At 44.0% G+C, this 12,343-nt stretch overlaps 1 protein-coding gene across 10 annotated transcripts in view; it reads right to left on the bottom strand.

Moving 5' to 3' along the window:
• NT5C2 (5'-nucleotidase, cytosolic II) overlaps positions 1–12,343 on the bottom strand; it is a 68,144-nt gene that overhangs the window by 7,628 nt on the left and 48,173 nt on the right. For all 10 annotated transcript variants that reach the window (XM_086900505.1, XM_086900506.1, XM_086900501.1 and 7 more), the window contains 6 exons: positions 6,154–6,271; positions 4,675–4,770; positions 3,278–3,369; positions 3,031–3,088; positions 1,702–1,795; positions 633–686 (listed from right to left, as the gene is read on the bottom strand). In XM_086900505.1, coding sequence (XP_086756631.1) covers positions 633–686; positions 1,702–1,795; positions 3,031–3,088; positions 3,278–3,369; positions 4,675–4,770; positions 6,154–6,271 — 512 coding nt within the window. The remainder of the gene's footprint in view (positions 1–632; positions 687–1,701; positions 1,796–3,030; positions 3,089–3,277; positions 3,370–4,674; positions 4,771–6,153; positions 6,272–12,343) is intronic.

Raw genomic sequence — 12,343 nt, 5'->3', positions numbered from 1 at the left:
TAACTAGAAACAAGATTAACTGCTTTAAAGTGATAATTTACCACAGAGCTCATCTAAACTAAAAAATACTTACTTCATAAGTGGTCCAGAGGGGCCTTGCACACTGCAGAGGTGCCAGGAGTAAGGGAACCACTGGAGCTTGCTGAACACATGTTAGATGTGCTAAACACACATTTTGGGGTTATCAAGAGACTAGACACTGGTGAGTCTTTCAGGATCTTTCCCTCAGTCCCTCATGGCTAAGTGTAACTTTTTTGTCATGTGGCTGAAACAATGCTCAGCTGTTGCTTTTTAAAGAGAGGCTTGCTTGGGCAGAAAAATAAGAGCAGGGAACACAGTTGCTTTCATCACTGAAAGAAACATGAGCTTTGCCAGTGTGTTCACCTTGATAACATTTCCTCTAGCTTTTATATTTTACATATAAAACTGTGCACATCAATACAAAATCATGTGGATCACTGGCTCAGAATAAAGGCTGCATCTGAACTTTCTACTTTGTCTTTGGTTATTACAATAGAAATCACAGCCTTATCTGTTTTGTGATTTAGTACAGCAAATCAGCATGTTTATTTCTTGCCTGCTTAGTCAGTACCGAATGTCACATAGCACAAGTAAAGTAACTTCACACTTACATCTTTCACCACATACTTCTCCAGATTCTCAAGGGTCTTTTCCTTGAGCGATCCCTGAAATAGAAACAACAGAACCCAGTGAGGTCATGGAAACTTATGATGTAAGAGACAACAAAGTAATGCCAACTTTCACACTTTAAAATGCTGTGAAAGTACAAACCAGGGCGAATCTGAACCAGTGACTCTAGAGATGAGAGGCTTTGAGTAGCAGGGACCATCACAAACTCTGTGATCCATCGATTCCCTCACCATGGTAAATAATCCACTTCAACAGCATTTTAACCCTTTCAGAAGGGAATACAATAGAAACAAACAAAAAATAGATTTGCCATACCAAACAAGACAGTTAACGACCTGTCTCCAACACTGACCATAATGCTTTAGTCAAAGGCCAACTCCAACATGTATCACACAACACTGCATAAGGAAAGAAAAATAGATTCCTGACTTCTGCATGGGTAAAAGGACCACCACAAGTACAACTGTGAGCAGAGTCCTCCTGTGATGGTTCTCCATCCCACCCAACAGACTGACTGAATGAGGGAGAACAAGAAAATCAGGTCTTTAACCGTATGTTAATGCTCACAAAATTATATTCTAAATTTGTGCACAAGAGTGTGCAGAAGATGAAATGCTTCTCTCTAATTAGAGAACAGCTGATCTATTTATCTCTTCAATGCCAATACTTTTTAGACAACATTGTTTAGTGCCAATGTAAACAATCTGCAGTAGAATACTGCTTTAATAATTAGGACAATGTACAAGTTGTGGACTTGAAGTGCAAATACCCTTGTGGCATCATGCTCTAAAACCCATGAATTACAGTACATAAATGAAATCTGGGCACAATAAAAAGGAATAGGAAGCCAAGCCAGATATGTTCCCATACTAGGAGGGCAGGTGAGATCTTGACTTGCTCCTATACAACTGCAATCTATTATTTGCTCACTAGGCGGCAAAGCAGGGCCCTTGCCCAGAGCAAGCAAAGCACATCTCAACTCAGGAGTTACAAACCAGCCCCTCCAACCCAGTTACAACCACACACATCCCACGGAGTTCTTGCAGTCACCTTGTAATGAACCCAGTCAACAGCATCTCTGACATCCTGGAACATACTCCTGAAGGACATGAAGAGGTCTCCATCCTTAAACCCTGTTTCACAGCTGTGAGGAGGCAGAAGAGAGATTTTAGCAGCCAGTCACAGCAGGTAAGAAACACACCAAGGAGCAAGACAGCTCAAAATGATGTTTGGAGCTTGTGTTTTCATCTTACCATCATGGTTTCTTATCTACTACTTTACTGCAGCTCAGACTTGAAAGAAGGCTACAACTGCATTTTGACAGGATCTGTGTGTTACCAGGAATATCTGTGCCCCCACAGCAGTACTACAGCTTTCTGTGACTGTAACTCTTACTTCTCACCCACATTACAAGAAGGTAAAAAGGCTGCAAAAATGCTGTTTGCAGCATTTAACAGAAGATGAATGGTACTGAGGGAAGAAACAGAGTGGTGCTCTTTCTCCCTCTTTCCAGCACTAAAGAACGGAGTGTCATGGAAATCAACTAAATGTAATGTTGCTGAGAAGAGAAACTGCTTCTATGTTGAACACTTAGGATTAACATTAGAAATTACAAGATACTCTGGAGATATCTTTGAGACAGCATGACAGCTTGCATCAGAAGAAATCAAGAAGAATTACACAGAGCTGTATTTATTATGACAGCAATCATCATGCCTCTCCTGAGAAAAGATACTTCACCTGATGGATTGCCAGCATAAACAGCTCCTCAGCTCCCAAGTGAAATCACATTAAACCTTTGCCTTCAACTCACATATATGCAAAGATGACCCATCACATGAGGTGATGAGCAGCACAGCAGCAGTCACATTTGCCAGTTCAAACCACAGTTTATTTTTATGCTTATATGTTTCTGGCAGCAAGGTAAATGCCCATGCTGCACAAACAGCCTTTTATACCACACTGAGCACTTCGCCTCTAAGTGTGCAATGTCCTTTATTACTACACGAAGCACTTGGGTAACTGGCTGAGGAAATCTTTCAGTTACCAGTTCAGACATGGCTTCAATGGACACAGGTTCAAAATTAACTGAATGGTGTCTGTGATCACCCTGTAAAAAGTGTGTGGTCCTGGAAGCTGCCTCAAATATCACTGTAGTCAGGATGTTGGTACTGCTGTACCCTGTGAAGGAAACCTTCATAACCAGCCTCTGCTGTACACACAGATCAACTCAGCACCACAAAATTATAGGAGGCCCACCAAAACCACTTGAGGGGCCTCCACTGATAATAAGAGCAGTTCCATCTGTGCTCTGTTGCTCTTGTATAAAATAATAATTGTACTGTTCCATCATCATCTCAAAGTGGAGGGAATACAAACCTCGTGTACCGGTCACAGTTAGTAAAGAAATCCACCAGGCAAGCCAACAGGTAGGTCTCTGCAAGGAAACAGTGAGATCATAAGACAAGGATAACATCATACAGCCAGCTAACTCTAGACCTTGTGCCCAAAGGAAGAAAATTCATGTAAAAAAACCTCAAACAGAAAAGCAGTGTACAACATCAGCAATGCTTTACTGGCTTAAAAGGCACAGAAAGAAGCCTGTGTTGGCTCACATTAGACTCACCTGGTAGATTGAATAACGTGTTCAAAATGTAAAACCTATCTGTGTCATCCCTCTGGATAAATTTATTTGGATATTGCTCCCGTGTTTCAGGCCTGAGAACAAATAAAGTGAAGTAGAGTGAAACCATAAAACATAATGAAGATAAAATGTGCTGACCTGTGAAATGGAGTTGTAGCAGGTTCCACTAACCAAACTCTACTGTGCTTTAATCAACACCCAGCTTCCCCACATGCACTGTTGGCACAAGAGCAAAAGTGCATCCAGGGGTGTTCCCTGGGCCACGCTGACTCCAGCAGAGCCAGGACAAAGCCCTCATCGCCGAGTCAGCAAACTGAGCAGAGCCCACACAGGGACAGAGTGGTCCAGAGTCCACAGCTCGACCTTAAGCACCATACTGCCAGCTAGGAGGATGCTTTAAATCATCTGCACTTTCATTGTTTGCTTATCTTAAACTCTCCCCCACTTTCCAAGTGTTGCTCTCTGCTCTCCCAGCAGTTCTCAGCCAGGGGTGTGCAGGGCTCTGCTGCAGGAGGCTGGCTTGGGGCCCTCTGCAATTCATCAGCAGGATGCCAATGACTGAACTCATATCATTATTACAGTCCCCTTAATTTCTGGAGCTACTAAAGATCATCTGGGGTTCAAAGAGGAACTTGAGTGCACATATAAGGGTTTTTTTCCTAAATTTTGGAGTCTCGATGCAAGGACTTAGAGGCCTGCAAAGACAAAGTTTGTCACCCTAGGACCCCTGAGCGTGCCTTGCCTTCAATTCATATGCCCTTGCAGCAGGAATGTGGAAGGGGAGATTTGCTGGGATGTATCAGGAACATGGCACTGCAGTCCTCTCTGCTTCCCAAAGCACCTTCTCTGGGACAAGAAACACAAGAAGCCAGGGAAGGCTGCAGGAAATGGTGTGCAATGCTCAGTTCTAACACCCTCAAAGGTCAGAAACACAAAGGGTAGAGCAAGATTATTCCTACCCCAAACCAGCTGGGGCCCTCAAACGTTCTTAGCAATGGCTGTGGAGCTGACAGCCTCATGGGGCACAGGTCCTCATGCAATGGCTTTGTCTTGACTGACACGCTGCTGACATTAAACTGTGCCAGGACAGGTGAACAGCCCTGGATGATTCCATCAGCTCTGCCCCAGAGCACATGTTCCTCTATTCCCAGCATGCTACAGATGTGGCTGGCACAGCCCTTTCCTTTGTAAACATCTGGGCTGTTGCTGTACCTGAGACTCTCAATTCATCCACAGCCAATCCTGGAGCTGTAGGAACACCAACACAGCATCTGCTGTTAGGAGAGTCTCTGCAACTCCATATACAATGTATGCCCTAAGGATCATTGACACAACAGACCTTATTAAGTAAAAAAGAACAGCCAAGAGTCTGCACTCACCCTCTGAGGAAATTAAAGCCATGTGCACATACTAGGAGGTTCCCATAGGCATCAACTTTCAGCAGGTTTCCATAGTGGGTGTCAAACACCAGGCCTCTGTTAAGAAAGCAATTTAGGATATGAAAAGGCAAGTGCATTAAGGGGTGACCATTTTAACAGCAGCTAGAACAGCTCTAGAACAGCTTTGCTCACTTGGCATGGGACATCAGAACAGGGCTGCTGTTAAGAGGCAGATGGGGTCCCTACTGTCCCTTTTAGCTGGCAGCAGGTGAGCAACCAGAGCCCAGCATCACGAGGCAGGAGAGACACCTGAAGTATTTAACCCGAGAGGCTCAAGTGTGCATCTACCAGGGGAGCTGTGGGCCTCCTCCACAGGCTCACAAACCTGATACCCCTGTCAGGCTGCAGGGAACAGTGAGGTGTGATAAAGGAATTTCTCTCTGCTTTTGCATGGCTCTGTCACAGACAAAGCCAGATGAGGCACGTAACCACGGCACAACATTATGGACATGCCCAGTTCTGACTCTGGCAAAACTCTGTCTCATTTATCCAGCAGCTTGCATTTGGAGAATGCAGCCTCCCCACAGAGACACCCCTTCTGTCCCCTCCCTGGGATGAAGGCAGTGGATTTAACAGAATTCTCATCACAGGTTTGTGAGGGGCTATGCCTTGTTATGGGCAAGGGTGCAGCCAGCAGCAACTCTCGGTGTAAAACACGCTGAGAGGAGGGAAGGAAGGAGGCTGCCAGACTGAAACTGGGTCAAACCAACAGATCCTCTGGTCCAGTCTTTCGCAAAGAAACTCCAAACGAGTCAAAGAAGCAAAATCCAGCAAAGGCACAAGTAGAAAGAACTTGGAGGTGTAGAGTTAGATCAAAAGCTTTGTTCAAAATAAACAATGCCCTTTTTACTTCTCCCACCAAAAGACAAAATATAGGAATTTAGTAATTTTGCACCATTAACTTAGTGCAAAGTTATAAAATCAAAAAGTTACTGAATCAAATGCTTTTGACATTTGATTCATCTCGACAGGAGAGCTAGATTGGTCCCATTTCTATTCTTGTTTACTGTCAGCTTAATTTTCAGGATGTCTTACACACCACGACGCTACTAATTAAAATCATTAAAGAAAATGTTCTGAGACATCCCAGCAGCCTTGGACAGTAATGGCTTCTTCTCTCTGATTCTGATTTCACTCCCACTCTAATTGTGTCTCTGCTGTCTTTGCTTTGAAGGGCTATTTTTGGACCACGTTTTCAGTAGGATTCTTTTCTTACATACTCCCTCTTTGCTGGCAAGGGTTCATGTGTGCAAAGGCCCCCCACATACTGGATTTATCTTCTCCCTTCCCCATGATCTGTGGCCAGCCATAGGCTTCAATCCACAACTGAAAACCTGGCCTCACATGTCGCCTGTGAACTTCACACAACAAGTACTCCAGGCCTCGAGCAGGCGGGGTGGGTATCTGTCAGTCATTTACCTGGTAGGGAATGCAGGATCATACACAAAATTGAGCAGCTCATGAGGGTATCCAATGGAAACTAATCTTTCTACGGTCAGGTCAAATCCAAGAGATTCGTATTCAGGGGATTTATACACTGTACCAAGATGAGATTTCAGTTAGAAAACTTGAAAACAGCTAGGGGGTTAAACAAGAAGGCAATTAAAAGTAATGCACCCATTCTCCCTCCTCCCTCCTCCACATACCATTCCCTCCTTTGATGCCTTGGGTCCCCGAGTCCTGTGGTGGAATTAGCTCCTGCCCCAGGGCTGCAGTGGAGCAGAGCTGCAGTTTGAATTTCAGCAGCAGAGTGCACCAGATGAAATATCCATCAGTTTATCATAGCTCTCTGCATCATGAAAATCGTATTTCAAACAGCAGCTCCCCTCCCTGCAGCCCTGTTAGGCAGATGCATGAACACTCCCTGTTCCATCCGCTTCAACAGGGCTTTGGTTTGCTGTGTTTTTGCAAAGCCGATAAAGAAACCAATAAATTGCAGGAGCACATGTATTGGAGGTTAGAAAGCCTGAAATTCATCACTTCTGTGCTACTGTGACTGCTCTGGATACAATCCCAAAGCTTAGTATTGCTCCAGATTTCATCTCAGGGGAATTAATGTTTGCTGCAGCCTAAGTTAGCGTGAAGGTAGAGCTGTCAAGTTAACATATGATTTGTTTGTTAATAACACCATATGGTACTGCAAAAAAATCTGTTCGTTATTACCCTTGTGCATCAAAATGCTACTTTCTAAAGCAAGCTCACTGCTCTCACATGTCAGAGGAGCTGCTCATCTGGGACACACATAGCTCCACACAAAAGAAATGAACTTGCTCAACTAAGTCATTCCTACCATGTGGCCTCTCTTCTTCCTGCAAATGACCTTCCCATGTACTGAAAATGTTACTGTTTAATCAGATCATTAAATTACATCTAAAAGGCAATCAGGACAGATGGAAATCACAGGGTTTCTCTGGCAGTGTGTTTATGCTCACTGCATGTCTGCAGAAGCCCAGAAGATAAGGTGCTAATATGCATGTTTCAAACACCGAGACAGCTGGATAGTCCTGAAGCTGACCAAGGATTGTTGGTAATAACAGCCAGGGATTGTTGGCAATAACATGTTGTGAGAAAGAACAGGATGTGGCTGGAGAAGGGGGCTATGTGGAGATAAGGGCAGCACTTTTCTGGGGCAAACGTCCTTGTTTGGGCTCCCAGAGATAAAGCACAGCTCAAGTGCAGAAATGAGGTCGAGAACTGGGCATGGACTGTGTGGGGGAGATCAAGTCCACCCAAGAGCCTCCAACACATTTTCAGAAAGGTCTGGAAGAATGGGGTGTACATGGTAACTGATTTACATAGAAAGCAAGAGCCCTGTTTTCAAGGTGGGGAAAACTAATCTATAAAAAGATACCCCAACAAAGCCCAGACATGCCCTGCGTGTGTCCCAGGACTGGACACCCCATCAGTGCTGCTGCCAGGACTGGTGATCTCTTTTTTTCACTTTCTTCCTTTCTCTCTCTCTTCCCCTCTTTAATTCATCTCTCTTCCCTTTTACCCTACCTGTTTATCCAAACCCCACTGCTGTGTGCTTATACTAGAAGGTCAGGGATTAACAATTTTCATGCCAAGTGTAATTTACTAATAAAACTTTGTAAGCTTCTGTGGAAACTCTGACTTTTGTTGTTCCTTTCAACAAGAGCACCTACAAATCCTGGGAGCTCCCTTCCCCTTAGGAGTGGGATACCATAATGTTGCTAATAATGTCTTAAACTGGTCCTAAGATAAATAAATACAACCCTTGACTGCAATGAGGGTTACCATGGGTCCAGTGGGTTCAATTGCCTCCATCACTTGAATGTTTCAAATTTAGCTGAAAATGTGCAAGTTACACAGTAAACTCATGAGAGGACAGACTGCTTTTCCTGACAGACATCTAACACATCTGTGGGCCTCATGACATATATTAATACACATTGTCTATACTGCCCAGTCATCACCAGCATATATCTACACTGTGGGATACAGAAATTAAATCTGAGAAAAAAAAAAAAACTAAAAAAAAATTTTAAAAATTTAAAAATTTTTAAAGGCAAGGACTTTAGATGAAAGAAGGCTGTCAGAAGACTGAGATCACAGTAACCATGACACAGGTTTCTCTTAATAACCTAAAAAGCACCAGAATCCCATGAGTTAATTTTCACCATTAAATTAACAGCATTAACAATGAAATAAGCAAACCTGTAATGGTCTTAAACAGATAACTATAATCAATAAAGCAGTTATCAAAATCTCCAAGCAATATTATACCAATGGCAAACATCAACAACATAATTCAAAATACAATGCACGTAGTCTTTTCTATCCTTTAGGAAAGGAAGGATTAATTGAGCTATAGATAGGAATAAGCAATCAACAAAAGTACAGCTAATGAAGAAAGCAGTGACAAGGCAATTCTGGGGAGTGAGCTAGAGTTGGAGGGAGCAATAGGCAGTTAGGTGATGAACAAAATTGTGATAGTGACACCAGAGCATCATCTGGAACAAGGAATTCCTCTGATTCAGGACAGTAAAGGCACTTCCCAGGGAAAACTCTTATAAATACACCTACACATATTCTCAGGATGTGAAAGCTCTGCAAAGCTCCCCGTTAAGTGAAACAGACTCCAGTTCCCTGCTCTGTCCATGAAGCTGCTGCACTCCTCCTTTTTAGCCTCCTGGGAAATGACCATGCTACCAACTTAGTCCATAATACATTTCCAAACAGAACATTTCTCCGAGGAAACCCTGGTCTTTCTGAACTCACCAACCATGGTGATGCTGCATCTCCTCTGGACAAGCAAGTGGTTCATCAAGAGCTCCTTTCCAGAGCTTTTCCAGGGAAATTGAAGAGCTTTCTGATGAGCAATCTGTGTATCTTTTTAACGTTCCACCAGGGAACAGCTGTGTGGGACACAAGGTCGGCTGTTCACACAATACCCTCACTCTCTTTCTTTCTTTCTACATTTGCCTCTCTGTCTTAGAAAATCACCACAGACCTCCTTTTAACTCTCTAAGGAAACAAGCTGAAGCACCATTAGGAAAAAGGCTGAAGAAGAGGTATCAACCTCAGCCTTCATCATCCCAAGTCTCTGTTGAGGCAGTACATTAATTAGGATTAATCTAAATGTTTCTTTTGGGGGGACAGTTATTCCGCTTACCTCTCAAGCCCTAGATTTTGCTTCCTTGGCATCTCTCTGAATAAAACTAAACTATTAGCTCATTCATGCCTCTATTTTTCTACTACTCCACAATATCTGGAAAATGAGAGCCTTCTCCTTCACACATGAACTAAACAGAGACACAGGAAACTGGACTCGTGAAAGGGACAATAAATGTTATCTAGTTACCAGCATACTTACTGTTCCAGATAATCTTTCCTTTAATTAGGCACACAGCTGGGAAGAGACAGAGCTCCCTGAGCCCACCCTGACAGCACCCACAACCACAGCACTGACTGATCAGCTGGAATGAGCCACAACCCCCTGACATTTCTCGTAAGCCTATTTGAGTGACTGGAGCTTCCTCTGGGCAAACAAACCATCCACCTCCTCAGATCAAGAATGGACAGGCTGACATCTCTGCAACTCTGGCAGCACATTTGGGGAAGATGCCCCAATTACAGGTGTTACTCCATTATTTCAGTATTGTACTCAGGGCTGGTTGTTCTCTCATGTCTTCAGGCAGCCATGAGGAAATAGAGTAGAGAGGAAGATCAATACTTTTTTTCTGCAGCTGCATGATGAAAACATGATTTTAAACTTTGCTACAATATTCCCTCCCTCAGACCTGGTTGCTGAATCCTGGTACCCCTGATGGAGACAGTTTGTGTGCCATGGACAAGTCATGAATTCAGTTATTTGCCATGCAGTCTCCCGTGCCCAGCTCTTTCACTCAGCTGAGAAGGGCACAGTCATTGAGCCTTCCCAGCTCTGTGACAGGGGAGGAGGCAGAGCCACAGACACATTTTCACACCATCCTTGCCCAACACACATGGGATGACAGTAAAACCAAAGCATGTGCTACAACTTATTCTGATTTCCTTTTCTTACTGCTTGATGGCCATGTCTTTGCCACAAAGCCAAGTCTCCAGCTCCAGAGGAATTGTTATTTTAATAGTCCTGTTCCAACACAGGCAAATGCTTCAGCAGCACAGGGCAATCAGCACCCAGTGCTCATGGATTATGCAACTGAGGTGGAAAGAAAACAACTAAAGGTTTTTAAAAAAACAGAAGCCAGTTGACAGCACTCCAGCTTCCTCTTAATACCATTACTTGGCTTAACAATACACCATTAAGAGCTAAAAAGCAGTACCCGAGTGAACACTGCAAGCCTTCAGGCCTGTGATGAGTGCGGGCATCCCTGACTGACACAGGACGTGCTGAGGGGGGAAGCTGGTCTGGAATGAGCAGGGGTTGTGCAGTAAGGTATGCAATTCTCATGCATTTGTGTGGTTGTGTTTACCTTTGCTGCCAAGACACATACAGTTACAATTTTATAGCCTTCCTGAAAAGGAAAAAAAAAAAAAAAAAAAAAAGAAAAAGAAAAAAAAAAGCTCTCTACAGAGGCTCCAGCTTATGCAAAATGCTGCTGCCAGGATTTTAACTCACATGAGGCAGATGCAGATTCAGAGTGTCACTCCAGGCTTGACGGAGTTACACTGGGCTCCCCTGTTAAAGAAAAAAATCAGACTGATTTTAAAACTGCAACAGCTCTGTGCCATGTGGGACTGTGTTTGCTGGAGCTCTGTCCTCTGGTAAGCTCAGAAGCTGGCCTGGCAGTTATTCCAAATACAACTGATTTATAGAAGAGGCACAGTTGGTAATCGTGTGGTAATCGTGCATCCTGCAGGCAAAATTCTGTCCTCATATCCACAAAGCAGTCTTAGATCATCAGCTCAGGGATAATTAGGAGAAAGAGGCTACAAGTACATTGTCCAAGTGATACAAATCCTTCATGTTTCTCTCAGACACAGAGCAAGCGGTTCAAGAAAAGGTCTTGTGCTCTTTTTGGGGCTTTGCCATTATGGTCCATTCCTCAGTCAGTAACAAATTACTCCTTTCAGGACACTCTCACACCATACAATGCCTGCTTGTGTCAATGCAGGGGACTTGGAAAACTGAGTCAGGAGCTACTCTGGGAACCTGAGAAGAGAATTTTGCCCTACACCTTGAAGGTGCTCCCAGCGAGAGCCTCACACACAGGTCAGTCTGTGGTGCACGTCTGCATTTAAACTTGGACACGCTTTCGCTTGGGCTTTCATGGGCAAAGCACTGCAGGATAAACCAGCACCAAAGCTGCACACAGAGCTGCACTGCAGTGCTCTCGCTGGCAAGCACACACAGGGAGAACGCCAGAGATATTTTGCAACTTACAGGTATGCACTGAGTAATCAAGAACTACCCTTGAGATTCAATTTGCACTGAATACAAAGCTGAACTGGTTGGAATGATGTTGCAAAAATGACCCACAGAAGTATGGGCAGAGCTCCTGGAAGGCTTCTCTGAAAATAAATGTTTAAAGCCTGTTTTCTTTCAAAATGAATACCTGGGGAAGGCTAAAGTGCATGTGATGCCTCTGCTTAAGCTGTGGCGAGGAGAAAGCCCTTTAAGGGCTGTGTGTATCTTCTCTTGTTTCTCCTACACACACAAATTTACACAGGGGAGTTTCTCACTGAAGATGTAACATGGTTTGTTCCAGGGCTTGCCAACACTTCTTGCTAGGTACTCATGGATCTTGGGAGAGAAGCAGGAGTTGAAGTTACAATAATGATCCCTTTCTGCACTGCTTCAGTTGTCTCCCATTTGTGAGATGTATTTGCTGTCTCACACTGCACACCTGCAAGCAGTCCTGCCTGCCATTTTATTTCCTAACACTATGGATTTGGTGCTTGTAAAACCCCTGAATTGGGAGCAGTGACAAGACACTGATTTCCCATACCACCGAGGCAGCTTTGAGGAATCAGCTCCCTTTCACCAGAGCCCTCGTCTAGGAAGGGAAAAACGAGCTCAGGAGGTTGCTGCAACAACAGAAGCCTGCAGGGAGAGCAGCTCCTCCAGGCAGAGAGGCAGAGTCAGGACCACTAAATGATAAACTGAAGTACCATTTGAACCTGCCCCCGGTTTTTCCCCATC

This window comes from Cyanistes caeruleus, chromosome 8, assembly GCF_971803275.1.
Source record: "Cyanistes caeruleus chromosome 8, bCyaCae1.hap1.1, whole genome shotgun sequence".
NCBI lineage: Eukaryota > Metazoa > Chordata > Aves > Passeriformes > Paridae > Cyanistes > Cyanistes caeruleus.
This window is presented reverse-complemented; position numbering and strand designations above follow the sequence as displayed.